At 41.2% G+C, this 15,704-nt stretch overlaps 1 protein-coding gene across 1 annotated transcript in view; it reads right to left on the reverse strand.

The window, feature by feature from the left end:
* PIK3R1 (phosphoinositide-3-kinase regulatory subunit 1) overlaps nt 1-12,334 on the reverse strand; it is a 57,161-nt gene extending 44,827 nt beyond the window's left edge. Inside the window, exons 1-2 of the mRNA XM_054284153.1 lie at nt 12,166-12,334; nt 6,953-7,704 (exon numbers count right to left, since the gene is read on the reverse strand). Of these exons, the coding sequence (XP_054140128.1) occupies nt 6,953-7,286 (334 nt within the window). The 5' untranslated portion in view covers nt 7,287-7,704; nt 12,166-12,334. The remainder of the gene's footprint in view (nt 1-6,952; nt 7,705-12,165) is intronic.
* Nucleotides 12,335-15,704: the final 3,370 nt, after the last annotated feature.

Here is a 15,704-nt window from a genome sequence, read left to right on the forward strand (position 1 = left end):
TACAAACATTAGTGGATTGAATGAGAAAATTGTCTGACAGCTAACTAAATTGTAAAAGACATTTTTCATTATTCATGTCATAGTTTACATAGTAGTTTTGAAGTAGAAGATAGTCTCAAAAGATATTTTTGAAGTGTAGAAACCATATGAAATCACATCTTTCCCTGGATCAAGGCAGTAGTGAGTTTTTGAAAATCTGCCTTGTGAATCTTGTTACCTGAAAAGCCATCAGCTTAAATATATTTTTTTAATGCTGTTTTACATACAAACTATTTTATAAAGTGGGTCAACATGTGAAAATAAGGAACAAAATTTAGGTGCTACCCTAGTGGACTGCAGCATACAGCATTTATAAAAGACTGAACAAAAAGCAGTCTCATTAGTACAAAAGGTTACACCTGCTAACACTTTATGAAAAGATTTCAGGCAATGTGCAAGGGTGCAGGCATTTCTACAAGACAGTAGAAAAAAGAAAACAAAAAAACCAAAACCCTAACAAAAAAATCTGCACAAGCACCTTCTCTTAATGAAACCATCATAAAATAGAATTGCATTTTAGACATGTATTTTGATGAAGACATGAACAAAAGTTAGCAACTATTAACCAACTATTTTTTTTTAAGCCAGAAATTCTCTTTAAGTTCTCTCAAGCACTTAGATTCTTACCAAAGTATTCTCAGGACTTAATACCCTTCTCCAGTTAAAATAACCATGTCTTTAATATTGTGTAATTCCCTTTGTCATTCTTAGCTATGAAAATAAAGAAGTTCTTTGTATTCTAGGCTTCAGATTGATTTCATGGATGTTCATCATGGAGAGTGGCTTTGGTAAAACGCAGATGTGAAACAGTGCACAGCCAGCTGCAGTTACAGACTTGTGTTTTTTCACACAAGAAAATCTGGATGCATATATGGCATCACACAACTATTTAAGTGGGCATGGTTATTTGCTCAGGGTGCTGAATGATCCATTCTTGGCAAACACTTAGTACCATGTATTGCTAAAACTCACAAACTGACGTTATCACATGGAAGCCTAAGTAAGAACTATTTGCTAACCAGTGAAGGTTTTTTCAGATGTTCCTGGATCACAGCTACAGGACAAAGATGATTCCAATAAGAGTGTAGGCCAATTCACCTTTGCCATGCTTTACATCTGCCCCAGCTTTCATGTCAGCACAAGGTATTAGCAAACTAAATCAGTATAACAGAAGGCTAAGAAAATGTAAGCAAAGTCACTCAACATAGTGACACCTTTGTAATCACAGAAAGGCATATTAAAATAAGTATGACACAAAACAGACAAATATTTGTTACAGCAGCTAAACAGGAGTGTCTTATTATTTCAGCTTCTTAATGCAAAAATGTGTAAAATAATATGTTAGATTAATTAGATTGATACACTCAGGGAAAAAAGATTCATTTCAGTCACACAAGCCTTTTCAGTCTAAGATCAGCCTTGAGGATTAAAAGGGGGTTCTGTGTACTCCAAGCGATATATTTTTCACAGGAATATCTATTTTTCAATTCAAGAATAATTTTAAAAAGCTCTGTCTCTCACTTTAATTTTTATCCTGTGAGGATTAAAATGCAACATGGAAGACAATGTGTTCGAAGGTCCTTCCTCCCTCTTGCTTCCTTCCTCCTGTACCAGCAGGTGGGGCCACGCATCAACCATGAACTTGCCCAGGCCCTCTCTCCACGTGCAGTTTGTACTCAGACTTGCAAAGCCTATCCCTGTGGTTCCTGTGGTGCTTACAAAGGCTTTTCTAGTTATTATCAACCCTGATATTATCGCTGTGAAGAAAAAATGTTCTATCTCACTTCAGTGGAGCTTGCAAAAATCTTTGCCATCATCAGTGATAAAGCAGTTGTCAAGGACTCTGTTTTCAGATGCATGCACTTATCTGGCAGCTAGAAATTTGCCTAGAAGTGTTATCACAAGCAGCCAGCAAGGCTTTACGGCAGGAACTTGCCCCATTTCCCAGTGCAAGTCAAACTCAACTGACGTGAAAATTCATGTCTGCAATGAAGTTCTGACAACTGCAGCTGGGCAAAGGCTTATACTCCAACTGGTTCTAAAAAGAAAGAATTCAAGGGCTCTGGCTTGAATGGTAAATATATTTACCATTTGTGTATGTCATGAGATAGTGGCTCATCACCTCATAATTTCCTTTTTCCATTTGCCTAAATCATCCAAGATGACTGTTTTCTTGCCAATGGAGGCTCCAGGTTCACTGCATTTCACCCACTCTTATGTCCCTCAATACACAAATCTAAGTAATTTTCACAAATGGATTGTTACACTGGCTTTAGAGCAAAATTAAAGAAACAAATCCTACAACACACTCGGTTAAACCATGCACAAACGGTTTTATGCCCTCTGTCAGTTTGGAACTCTATCAGATATTGCATAACCTGGTTGGTGAAAGGAAAGAGTTTCCAAATGTTATGTGTCATTATCTTTGTATAACTTGCTGATCCGTATCTGTTCTAGAAGAAGAGTGAAAAAGAGTTTGGACTTTTTCTTTAAAAAAAAAAAATCTCTTTTATAGTTTCACCACAAGAAGGAAGAGCTTCAGATTATTTTTAGGCTCAAAATCAGCTGAAATAGTACAAAGTGTCAACATAAACAACCCTTTTAAGTGATACAGGAAGTTACAGGAAGTGTCAAAACATCAAACCAGACAAATTATTCATATAAAGTTTTGGTCTGCCCTTCTGCAATCTGATCTTCATTTCAAAGTGAGAATTTAGCATTCTGAGTTAAATCCGTATTTCAGTCCATAAATCAAAGCTTAATGCTCCAAAGTATGCTTAAGATCAGCCTTCACAAAACAGGTAGGGAAATGATACTGTATGAATTAACTCTAAATATATATGGCCATATCAGATGAGCTGAATCAACATTTGAAAACCATATCTGGACTTTGTACAGCTTATGCACTTTCCATTTGCAAAGAATTGAGGAAAACTGGGATAAGCAAGAGGAACCAGCCTAATGTAGCTTCAATTAAAATAAAAAAAAAAATTCATTCCAAGAGAAAAAAAAACAGTCTTGCAAAATCTTTACTGTTTCACATAAACTTCAGATATCTGCTGGGGGGAATAAAGATGACCCTATGCTGTGTCTCCACTGTTGCAAGTACCTCAATCCTCCCAGCAGCAGCCAGGCACCCTTGTCTGGGAAAAAAATGTGGCATGTTGGATCACTTGGAATCTCTCAACAGTGAGAGGAATTACATCTGCCTTGCCATAGCTCTGACACTGCATCATCTGACACTGAGACTAGAAGGTGCTAGAGACTTCTTGGGGCTTTTGTTTCTCTTTTCTTTTATGTCTTTTCAGGTGCTATTTTAAAAAAATCCCCCAAAAATCAAACTAAATCTAATTCTTTACTGACAAAGATAAGGGGAAGACAGGCAAAATATAATAGTCCTAACATTTCAGCCAAGGAATGCTAATTCCTGTCTTAACCAATGGTTCAAGAAACTTAAAATAAGTGATGAATGAAATAAAAATATGGGGAAGGAGTTAAGTGTTTTAATGGAACTTAAGACCACCAGCGGGGGGGGGGTTGTTTTCAGATTGGCTTTTAACATTCAGGAAGCTCTCTGATTTTAAGACTGACTGCGTAAGACAGGCCTGATGAGCAGAGCTCTTCCCATGTCAACAGCCTCCTTGACTGCAAAGTGTGTTCAGATGTCTATGATTATTTGTTTCTGAGTAATACAGCATTATGAGTACTGGCAGCATTGTGCTTAAATACTGCAAATTATATCCAATATAAAGCAATCTGGACATTGATGAGCAAGTGATCAGGCTTAATAAAGACAAGGGGGAAAACCATTCAGTAATTAAGTACCATTCAATAATTAAGTATTAAAGAGCAGTGTAAGTATTAAAAAGTTTTCTTCAAAAAATAAACCTAGGTATATGGCAAACTAATGGAACTTCTTTGATTATGCATATATATTCTTTGAAATGGCAAGTTTCTGATACTATTATTCAACATATACGCAACAGGAGTACATACAGAATTCCCTCTTTACAGAATTAAAAAAGGATACAGATTACAAATAAATGAGGTACGTTTAAGTAGTTTTAAATTACAGTTCCCCGTTAATTTGTCATTTTAATCCACAGTACTTTCAATTAATCAAGTAGTGAAAATGGAAACTTGACTGCATTTGGTCAGGCAACTTCACACTACACCTTAATTTATTTGAAATACACTCTAAGGGTGTAGAGAGAAGTATCATCTTGGGAAGAATCTCTTGGCCTACTGCCCATTACATTGGCTGCTGGACAATGTTAACTGTGCTATTCCCTGCCCCAAATAACACAAACAAAAATAGTGAAGCCATCTGAAAATCAAACATATATTGCTACATTGTTCTTTATCTGAGCTGTATTTCTGCCCTCACCTCTGATTTTACCCTACCTTTTGTAGCATTCTGCTAACTTAAAAGTCTTACCTTCATTTTGATTTTTATAATACCCTTTCGAAAATTTCCAAGGCTGCTTCTAAGATTCAAAGCACTCTCTGCCTCAGATCTCTTCAGGAAAAAAGATCTGTAAAGAGACTACTTATAATTACTTTTCCTAATTTCTTTTAGGAAAGCATACTTTATTTTAAGAGTAATTAGGCCTGAAGTTCAAATTTCTATTCAGAAGGGTCTAATCCCTGGTCTTAGGGCATTATGGAGGTGTCTAGCCTCTTATATGAAGCTTAAAATCTTTAATTCAAAACAAGCTATGGGAAGTCCTTTTTTTCTTTTTATCAGAAGAAAACAAGGTTGGACTGCAAGCTGATTCTTAAGCATTTTAGAACACAGCAGGATTATGTGCGCAGGCTTTGAGATGAAGATTCTCAGTTAAATCAGAACATTCTCTTGTTTCCAATTCCCAGAGTCCCATGGTATTAAAAATAAACACATTGTATGTAAATAGCACTTTGTCTACAGGCAATAAATCTCACATAGAAGGTTACATATAAGCAGAGCCCCCCCAAATCTGCAGCAGAATTTCCCAAAGTAACTCCCAGCAGCTGAAACTCCCATAAATGTCTGTTACAAACACAGTCCTGAGGCAGGCTTGGAAACAGCAAGATTAACACCAGGACTTCCCAGCGCAGTGCTGCGGCCAGCTCACAGCATGGTGCTGCGAACAGAAGCATCCAGCAAGCACGAGTACAGAAACTAAAGAAGTTACAAAGTGCTACTTTTTAAACCAATAAACATCAAAGCCAGGACGCTGGTTGCTTCACCACACCACAGAACATGTAAAGAATGGGATTTTCTTTCCATTCTCTGCTTCTCAAAATAACCTGTCGACTGTGAGATGTCTATCCAAAAAAACATATTTCTTCTGCAGTTACACAGGATGATGATAACTATCTCCACAGGTAGGTTAAGAAAACAGCCAGTGTCACTTGAGCAGCATAATTAATATCCAATAAAAGAATGATCAAAGATATAATAGTTTTTCTTTTAAAAGGAAATACTCTATTTTCAGAACTATGCCAATGAAAGAGAAAACATGAGGCTCTAATGACTAGCAGTTAAGAGTTCAAGGACTTCAGAGATAGGGACAGCACAACTTAAAATCCCCTACAGCCTCATCTGCCCTCAACTTCATCCTAACAATGATTTACATCTAGGCACTGCAGACTTGTAAGGAATACCTGCTGCAGTGCTTCAGAACACCGCTGTATAAACCACTGCAGATTCACTCTTTGTTAAGTCCCCACCAACCCAGAAATGCTTCTGCCAGGTTAACTTGGTTGCCACATACATTTTTGTATATTTGCGCCCTTATATTTGCTGGTTATCAGCAGAGCTGAATATAAAGTTACAATATGCACAAAGGGATGAAAATTGATAAACTGATCCCACAAATTTGCAAGTGATGCTGCAAACATTTCTGTGTAGGAAGTGCAATGATACTGTTCATTACTATGGTGTCACTGTAGTGACACCATAGTAATGAACATGACCACATACTACAATTCTTATTACCTACAGTTAGAAACCCAGAGAATTTATGAAGCATTAGAAGTTGAAGAAATAAAAGCCAGTCTAGACTTCTCCAATAAGCTGTAAAGTCTATTCTAAAATGTACTTGGCTTATTGACCTGTAAAACTCAAATTTGAATGTCAGTAGGTAAAAGAGACAAAATCACTTGGAGGAAGAGTTTTTTTGTTTCTTTTGGTTTTTTACCCCAAAGCTTTTCCAATTATAAAAGACAAGACTTGTTTCTTCTCTTAACAGAAGAGTTCTGATAAAATTCCAAGTTGTGCCTAGCATCTTGTTGCAAATAAAGCTTAAAAAGCAACTTAGGAAGGTATTTCCTCTGTTTAACCTTTTTTCATATAAGGATATCTTTTTCTACTGTATGCCATACCCCAAAATTATAAATCTGAATTTCTCTTTATTATAATTTCATTCTTAATTTTAAATTATTCAATTTTACCTTTAAGGCCACAGGGAACCCCCCCATGATGAGACTATATCTTCTGCTGGTAGCAAAAGATTTGTGGTAAGAACATGCTTTTATTTAGAATGCATAGTATTGGACTCACCAAGAACTTTCTCAATAGTGAGTTTGATGAACCACAAAAGGAAATGCTTCCATCCGTTTCTTAGAAACCTAAAATAAATGTTAACTGGCTCATTTTCCACTTAAGGTTTTAGAGTGGAGAATCAGAAGCAGACTTTCTAACCTGTGAAATGTACCTCACAGTAAGTCACTGGTCCTTGTGCTTGAGACAAACCATACAAAACTACAAAGTGTGTGAGCTAAACATTACAATGTAGAAACAATTCTTAACTGACTGAAATGAGCTGTACACTAAAAAAAGGTAACCAACAGGTGCTATATACATGAAAGTACACTCAGACAAGACTGTGAAACAAAAATACTTGAAACCATGCATCTTCTGAATACTGACCTTGTTGCTCACTCTCTGATTCAGCTTTTGCAGGACTTGGTGCTACTGGAAGGGGCCGAGGAGGACGAGGCTTTGGAGTGGGGGGAGATATTTTTTTTCTTCCAATGTACTCTACATAAGTTCCTGGGAAATCCCCCCTCTCCCCTGTGGTTTCATTAAAGCCGTTCAACCAACCAATTTCCTCAGGCTTTGCTTCTTCCCCTTCACTGAATCCAAGTGCTAGTAAGGTACCTTTATTCACAGTTAATATATCTCCTAAGTGCAAGTCAATGTCTTCTTCTCGCTCCTTTTTGTAGTCATATAAAGCTCTGTATTGATATCCCTCAGCACTCATCTTGGCAAATGATCTAACATTCAAAAGTGTTACTAAACAGTATTGAAATGCAATTGTCCAGTTATAGTTTTATGTACAGAGAAATTCAAGATTAATTAAATGGGATGATGAAAACGTCTCTTAAGTAATAAAATCCAAAAGATAATGAAAAAATACAGTCTGCCTTTTCACTGCAGATGTTTTTACCAATGTACTTATTCTTAGTCACTGTCTGTTGCAGAAGTTAAAAGTTCCAATTCTTCTGTGTCTAGCAATATTCTTCCAATTAATTCTTTTCCTGGGCTTCCCAGCACTTCTTTGTCTTCATACACAGGTTCAGACGACTCTTTAGCCAGTCACGCTTTCTTCAGATGTATTTGCCACAGACTGCCCACATACCTTAAATATTCTGCCACCAAACTCTGCACACATGCTTTTCCTGAAAAGAGAAGAGAAATGTCATGAAATCATTTCACATTCACTTGATGATTGTGAACTTGGGATTCTACCTCTGGCTTCAGCTTTCTGCAACCCTGGCAAAGACTCTGTCCCACACAAGAATCCTATGTGACAATAAAATGAAACAAGAGCACAAAAAATATCAACAGCAAATGTTTGCATTTTTATAAAGGATATATGTCAAATTACTTGAACCAAATTTGTAACTCTGCAGTATGAGGCACACTTCCTTCTCTGTGACTTACGGCTACTGAAAAGCCTCAGAGTGAGAGGGCTAAGCCCTGGAGCTGTTCCTCTCCACTCTAGTGCAGTATCTAACCAGGCAGCAAGATTTTATATACTATCTCCCCGAAGCCAGACAGCCACACCCCTTCTCCACAAAAGGTCTGTCAAGACAGAGGAGGAGCTTACTGTAATTAGCACTGACCACTGGGGTATCCAGTCTCCTCCTCTTTATGACAAGGGTAAGGATGGGCAACAATCCCTATCCTGCCTCCTGTATTTCAAAAACCTTTTGGAGGAACGGGTCTTCTTGTAATCTGTAGAAGGACCAAAGACTCAAAAGAACTTTTACTTGATGACTACCATATTTCCCCTTTTTCTTTTTTAAAGAGGGGCTTTACCACTCCCCCAACTTCCAGATGTTTTTTAATGTGTTTATGGTATAATACTAGAAAAACAATCAGCAACTGAAACAGGCCCACCCAGACCACCTAAGCAGCCCTAGCAGGAGTGAAGTATCAGGGTACAGGCTTAAATTACATTAAAGGCAAGAGAACACAGGCCTGAACTTTTAGCTCAAGGTTGCCCAACCATAAAGTAAAAGAAAAATATGACTAAAACCCAAATCTATTTAGAGAACAGTTGCTTGAAGACATATAGAACAGTGAAAGCTTTCTAAATATTATTTCAACTGTTACTCATTTTCATCTACTTAAAAAGACAAGCCAAATCATAATTTGAAATGCTATACTGGAAACCAGAAAGTACTAACTACACAAAGCTGCAATGAAAGTCCTAAACTACATCTGAATAAAAGACTTGAGAGAGCTGTGTAATACCAGCAGGTAAATATTGACTATGTACTTTGCATTCAATGTATAGAAAGCCCCTTTTTTTTTTTTTTTTTTTTTTTTTGTAAAACACTCCGTTTTTACACTGTAAAGAGACATCAGTAGACAGGGCTGGAACAGGGAACATCTGACAGCTCTTTTCCACACCATTTTTTCTAATGCCTCAGTCATCAAGTCCTTTGAAATGTGATTGACAAGCTAAGAAGTGTTTATAGGAACGCATATGGACTTTCTGTGCCAGTGAATAAACCTGATCCCTAATTTGTATGTGGCTCCTCTTCAGCCCATCAGGTCCCTGCAGCATATTGCACAACATCTCTCGTGACAGAACACAGAAGAAAATCTTGTTAAGTTCTAGAAGAACTTCCTTATCATCCCTTGCAACCAGTTTTTGTTGTAGGAAAGAATTATGTGGGCCTGAATGAGACTTCCTATTTCAAAAAGCTTGCACATAAGTATTTTAACAACTTGCAAATCTATCCATGTGTATTAGGCACCCAGCTCACACCAAAGTTTTAATTAGAGATTTCTGCAGCCACTTCTGAAAAACCAAACTATGTTGCCTACCTGACTGATGCTACCAAATATCACAGACTTTGTAATTACCATGAATAGTTTCACTTATATTTAATTTTGACTCTTCTACCGGAGAAAAGTCTACCGACAAAAACTGTGGAAAAAGTACAGGTACCAGTGTATCAACTAAATAGAAGAGAAGCCTTTACAAAAGCATGGATTTCTCCTGTTTCATGTAGCAAGAGAAAAAAAATGCACTTTAACAGTTTTGATCCAAGCATTATGATTAATACAAATGTTTCCAATCAAAACCAACTATGCACACAGCAAAGCCTGCTAGAAAATTACCACTTTGACTACTTTAAATACTCTGAAATATTTATTTTCTTTCTAAGGAAGGTTCAACAAGTGCTCTGCTACAACTACTTATTTAACTCCTACTGCCTGTGGGCATTTTGGCAGCCAACGAAGTCTTCTAAACACTGCATAATTCAACTGACTTGACCTCCTCCTCTGATCTTTTATTATCAAATGTATGATAGCAACTTTATGGCCATATATTTAAAATGAATACTTCTCTCTCTTATTAATCTCTTGAACATACAGAACTGGAAATGTTGTAGTAGAACTTCTTATGACAATTTTAAAGCATATTTTAAAAACTCAAACCGTTAGAAAAACTCAATGAAGTTATGATAGCAAAGTTTCCTTAGATCCAGTTTCCTTGGGGCTCAGAGCTGCAGTACCTGTTCATGCTCACTTATCAGCACCACCCTCAGTACAGAGTACCCAGGATCTGCCCTCCTGATCTACGGTTCATGTACCTGGAGACACTCCTGTGAGTCAGCCATTGTGAACTCCTTGGATTTATGCCTTTTTCTATTGTTACTGCGTCTCAGGTTCAGGGATGAACTAAGACTCAGAGTTCAAGAGCCTTGCGTATAGATCCAACACAGGGACAAACACCAGTTTTCCTCACCTGCTCAGTAACACCACAGTGTATGCAAAATGCCTCTTAGAGTGCTTGGCTAAGATCCTGCATTAAAAAAAAATCCTTTTACTCCAATTGAAATTACACAGTCTCTACATTCAGGCATTTTGACTCAAGCTGACTGGTCCTAAAATATATAGCTTGAACACCATCTTAAATAGATTGAAACAAACAAACCAAACACTTCAGGGAAGAAATACTCCTATATTTGAGATGATTTTATTACTGGATTTCCATTTGGCTGGTCAAATGGAAAAGGAAGAAGTAGTACAGGAGGAGAATCAATGTTCATTTGTTTTTTATTTACTGTCTAAGAGCATGATGCCACTAAAAGATTCCTGAGTTCAGGCAAAATTCCGATCTCTTAGCAGAATCGTTTACATTGAGCATTTCAGGAGGGAAAAAAAATTAATATTCAATAGAAAAACTCGGGACATTCCTACAAATCTAGGTGAAAAACAAAGGGGACATGAAATCTTCCCCTTCACCCTCCCTTTCTTCCCCTGTTAAAAAAGACATCTGGCTCCCACTTCACTGGTACCCAAGGGTTTCCTCCCACACAAGCTATCATGTCTTTGGAGCTGGAGAATAAAAACTTCTACACTGCATTTGCATGCACAGTGATACCAGAGGGGTGGGCTGTTACTGGTACAGCATGCCTAGTACAAGACGCAAAGATTTTCTTCACCTTTATATTAACAAATTTAATAACCATATTTCCTGCAGTGCAATCTCTTTAACAATTTCCAAAAATCCCTAGAGAAATCCCTGCAATCCTACCTGCTTATCCATTGCAGGATAAGCTTGGTAGATAGAAGAGCAGACTAACATACTTAGGGGGACACTGAAATAATGAGAATTGTGGGGTAAGCAGGGAAATTTGCTTGGAGACCAAAATCTTCTCCCCACTAGGTGTCTACACACCTGTGACTCAAACTGCAGCTTTCTCTGAAATATACTCTCCAAGTGGAGACGACCAAGTACCACTTTAGAACACTATTTTCTGCAAGAAAGTGAGGTCCGTGATGTATCACGTAGTAATACCTTTATACCGTTTACAGTCTGAAATAATTGTTTTGAATCTGTGGAGATTCTATCACAAGTCTTTAAACGAGTCCAAATAGATACACATTGAATAAGTACTGTAAGCACTATACACCACATCTCGTTCTGAAACATCTCAAAGACCTTATAAAGGCTGAAAACTATGGACGAAGGGAGGTGATAATAATGAAAAAACTCAGGAAAGCAGTACAGTCTGAACTTCCGTCCCGTTGAAGAGGCCGGCAGGTTAACCACTCCGGAGCCCGCGCCGACACGCAGTCCCCGCCGCAGAGCAGCCGCTCTCCGGGGCCGCTGCTCAGGGGCTGCTGTCCCTCCACCGCCGGGGCAGGGCTGCACCGAACCGGCGCTCGATGGTGGAGGCCCGGGCACGGAGGACGCCGAGCCGACCGCTCCCGCCCCAGCGCCCCGTACGGACACCCCTTCCGCCGCCCGGGGGGGCTGTATCCCGGCGCGGGTACCAGCCCGGCTCCCCACGCCACCCGGGCAGCCCCGCGGGGGCCGCTCGCCCTGCCCGTACAGGAAGCGCCGGGCCGAGCCGCCCCCGGCCGCGAGGGAACAGGCTGCCCCATCCCCGGGGCTCGGCCTCGGCCGCAGCGGACGGCCCGCCCCGGCACGGGGGGAAAAGTTGCGCGGGGCGGCGCTGCCGCTCGCGCTGTCACCCCACACGGGCGGCCGGTGCCCTGGCTCCGGGCGGCCGCACGGCCCCGCGCCGCCCCCTCCCGCCCCGCTCCCGTGCCCCCGGCAGCCGCCCGAGGGCCAGCACCAGCTGCAGCGGATGCAGCAGGACTCGCTTTACCTCAGCGGCAGCAGCGGTGCCAGCAGGAGCAGCAGGAACAGCAAGAGCGGCGGGGCCGTCACCACCTCCCTCCCACCGGCGGGCAGCAGCTACCGCCGCGACGCCCCACTCTCCACCGTACGCCCGTCCCGCCGCGCTCCCGACCGCGCTCGCCGCCTCAGTGCCTCGGCGGTGCCGTGCCCGCCGCCGGCTCTGCCCCCGCCCCCGGCGCCTTCGCCAACCCGCTCAGGCACCGCCTTCCGCGGCCGCTGACTGACGGCGGCACCGCCCGCCCCCCGCTCCGCGGGACCTAGGCACAGCCCGGTGCGGAGCCTGGGCGCCGCCGGGTGCCCCGCAGCGTCCCCGCCGTGGCCAGGGGCCTTTGGGTCGCCGTCGGCGAGCTTCGGGCGCGGCGCCCAGAGATGCCTGCAAGCCTCGGGCGCCGCCTCAGCCCGGGGACACCAGTCCAGGCCGGGAGGCGGCAGCGAGAGGAGCACGTGCTTCTGGCTAGTTCCTCGTTGGGGATTTTCCTCCTCTCTTCTCCTTCCCGCCCCCTCCCCCTTGTTGAGGTGGTGTGTCACGCTGGTGAATTGTGAAGTTGGTGAAGTCCAGAACAAATCCAGCCACCGCGGGCCGCGGGTGCCCGGCTGTGTGTGGAGCAGGGCTGTGCAGTACAGCCGGCTGTCCTCCCTCGATAGACTGTCCGGGGCTCCCGCCGCGACACTGCTTGGTGGCCGTGTGGATTTGGCCCCGCATAGGTGTGAAAGAGCCCTGCACGGCTGTGTGCTTGAAGGTCCAGGACCCAGACCCTGGAAGATGGTAAAAATGCCTTCAGTGGTCTACCTGGCAACCTAGAGATGCAGAATTGCTTTTTAAATTGATACTTCTTTTGGAGTAGAGACTGTTGTTTGTACGCAAGTAAAAACATTGCTATAATTTAAATAGTGAACAGTAAATTTTTTGAGGAAAATGTCAGCTCATACAGGGTTTTTTTTGGGGGGGGTTGGTGGAGGGGGAGGGTGGGTTTGTGGGATTGAAAATGCAGGCAGAAGCAGAATTAAGAAATAATGTTTCATTTCTTCTGTCCAGACTGCTGTCTCTGGCATTTGCTATTGCTGAAGGCAAAAACAGCATGGATTTTGGAGGGGATTAGGCAGCCTGGCTGGTTGGAATGCCAGTCCTGGGCACTGATCTAACAATGAGTATTTAGGGGAAATAAAGATCTCCAAAGTAGCATTTCCCAGCTGGTGAGATAGACTTGTCCCACAGGTGAAATACAGGGCTAGAGTCGATGTCTGTGCTCCCTCCCTGCTGGCATGGTATCCCTCGGTGGAGGGAAAAAGTCTCTCTGGGAAGTTCCAGGATCACCTTGCTTCCCTCTGCCCCTCCAGGGTGTGTGGGTCTGCTTTTTTGACGAGTTTTCTTCCCTGAGCCTGACTTTTGATTTCACCTTGAGCATCTAACTTGCTGCTTTCTCTGTCAATCAAAGAAAGAAATGGGCCCAAAAGAGGTAGGCAATAGCAGCATGTAACTTTGATGCTTTCCTTGCTGGCTTTGCTGTCTTGTCTGTTGTGACTTCAGTCTCAAGGTCACTCCAGCTCTTTCACGCCTCTTTCCCCATAGATCCCAGCAGTATCCCAGTGTTTCCAGGAATAATTTCCTATGTTTAATCTTGGTAGATGAAATTTATACAACAAGGTTTGCCATAGGAATATTGCAAAGCAGTACCCCAGGAGACAGAAAGGAGAAAGCACAAATTGAAAACCATGTTCCTTCTTCTATCAGGTACTTTTCAGAGGGTCTTAAGGACTCCATAAAGCTTTTGCATATTAAGTTTATAGTGGGCTTTAATGCATGTAGATGTGTTTGATTAGTTCTAGGTTTGTTGAGGAGGATATTCTTGAGAAATTGAAAGGTTAAGTTATTGAGGCAGCATGTAAACAGGAGGGATTTTCAAGGCAACGGTCAGTGAAAAGCAGAAGACAAAAGGGTAAAATATAGGTGAGAGGGCGGGATCATCAAGGTACAAACCATACATACATGTATTTACTAAGACAACTGTAGTCTCCATCTTTCAGGAGACCTTTTGAGCATTTCTGCTAGAAGCTGCTTAGGAGAAGGCAATAAAAAAGTGAGCAGGTTCTTTTATCAGTACTAGTAGCAGCTGGATGATATGAGCCTTTGCATCTTATGTCTGTGTAAACTTTCTGTGGTAAAGGTCATGCAGCACTGGAGAGGATCTACACTGGAAGCTCCCTTTCCTCTAGGAAAAAAGTTCAGCTAGATCTTACAAAGGAAATTTTAAAGTATGGAAACTGAGAGGAAAAAAATGTGCTCATCAGAGGATTTGTGGGGAAAGCAAGAGTTTCCAGAGTATAGGATCTCTTCCACTTCAACTAACAAACTCCATTTTTTTTTCTTTACTGGCACATTTTAAGCAGGAAGACTTCCTTCTTTTCTTATAGGATGTCAAGGCAAATCCATTTGCGAAGTAAGATGCCTACATTAATGGATAGTGTTAAGTTCGTGGTTGGACTCAATGATCCTAAAAATCTTTTCTAATCTAAATAACTCTATGACTTTACCAGTGCTGGATCTGGTCTCCTGGGGCAGATAGACAAAGGTGGAAAAGACTGTGCAGAGGAGTTTTACTGCAATATACCTTAGGTGTGATGAATGTTAATGGCACATACCATTTACTAAGTTCAGAAGAGGGTCCTGTGACTTACTACATATTATCATACCATCCTACAGCACTGGGACTTTCAGGTAGCTGATTTCAGGGAAGGAATTGGAGGAGAATCAATGCATACATCCATTTTACTCCCAAAGATGAAAATTATTTCATACAGTGTAGTTATACTGTTCTACTAGCACACATTGCTAAATGACTCATGTAAAATTCCCAAAGGAATGGGAGTCCCTGAAACAACCGGAAAAACTATCCATAGTTATTGTAGACATGAATTAAATGCAAAATAAGTGCAATGGATCACAAGAAGGACAAGCATCAAAGACTGTGAATGGTGATGTTTTCCTGTCATAGCCAGGACAAGGAAACATTGCTCTTCAGAAATGTAGCTTTAAGTGTGTTTCAGAAGTCAAAACAGCACGATGAAAAGCAAATTCCTTCACTGCTTAAAAGCTTTCTAGCATGTAAGGGAAAAGAATGAGCTAAAAATAAGACAGAGAAATTCAGGCAATAAAGAAGCAAAACTTGCTATCTCGTTACGAATCAGAGAAGTAGCCCTGACAACTTTCATTTTAAAACTGGAAGGAAGCTGATTAGCAGCATGCTAATCATGCTGGGCATCACAACGTGATTTGGTTTGAATTTATTTCTGTTCTGTGGGAAGGGTAGAATGGTTTCTCTCTGGCCATCAACTCTGATATCCAATAAATTTGGATATCTCAGCTAATCAGACAAATCTGCCTTATATATTTCCACTTTATATTCATGTCATGGTTGACATCTAAGGCTGTTTTCCACTATTCAAGATACAATGCACCTGAAGAGGCAATGGAATCTCCATCATTAAATGTTTTTTAGGAAGGTAGTC

Source organism: Melozone crissalis, unplaced genomic scaffold (assembly GCF_028551555.1).
Source record: "Melozone crissalis strain CALT ecotype California unplaced genomic scaffold, PUWL_Pcris_2 ptg000005l_1, whole genome shotgun sequence".
In the NCBI taxonomy this organism is placed as follows: Eukaryota; Metazoa; Chordata; class Aves; order Passeriformes; family Passerellidae; genus Melozone; species Melozone crissalis.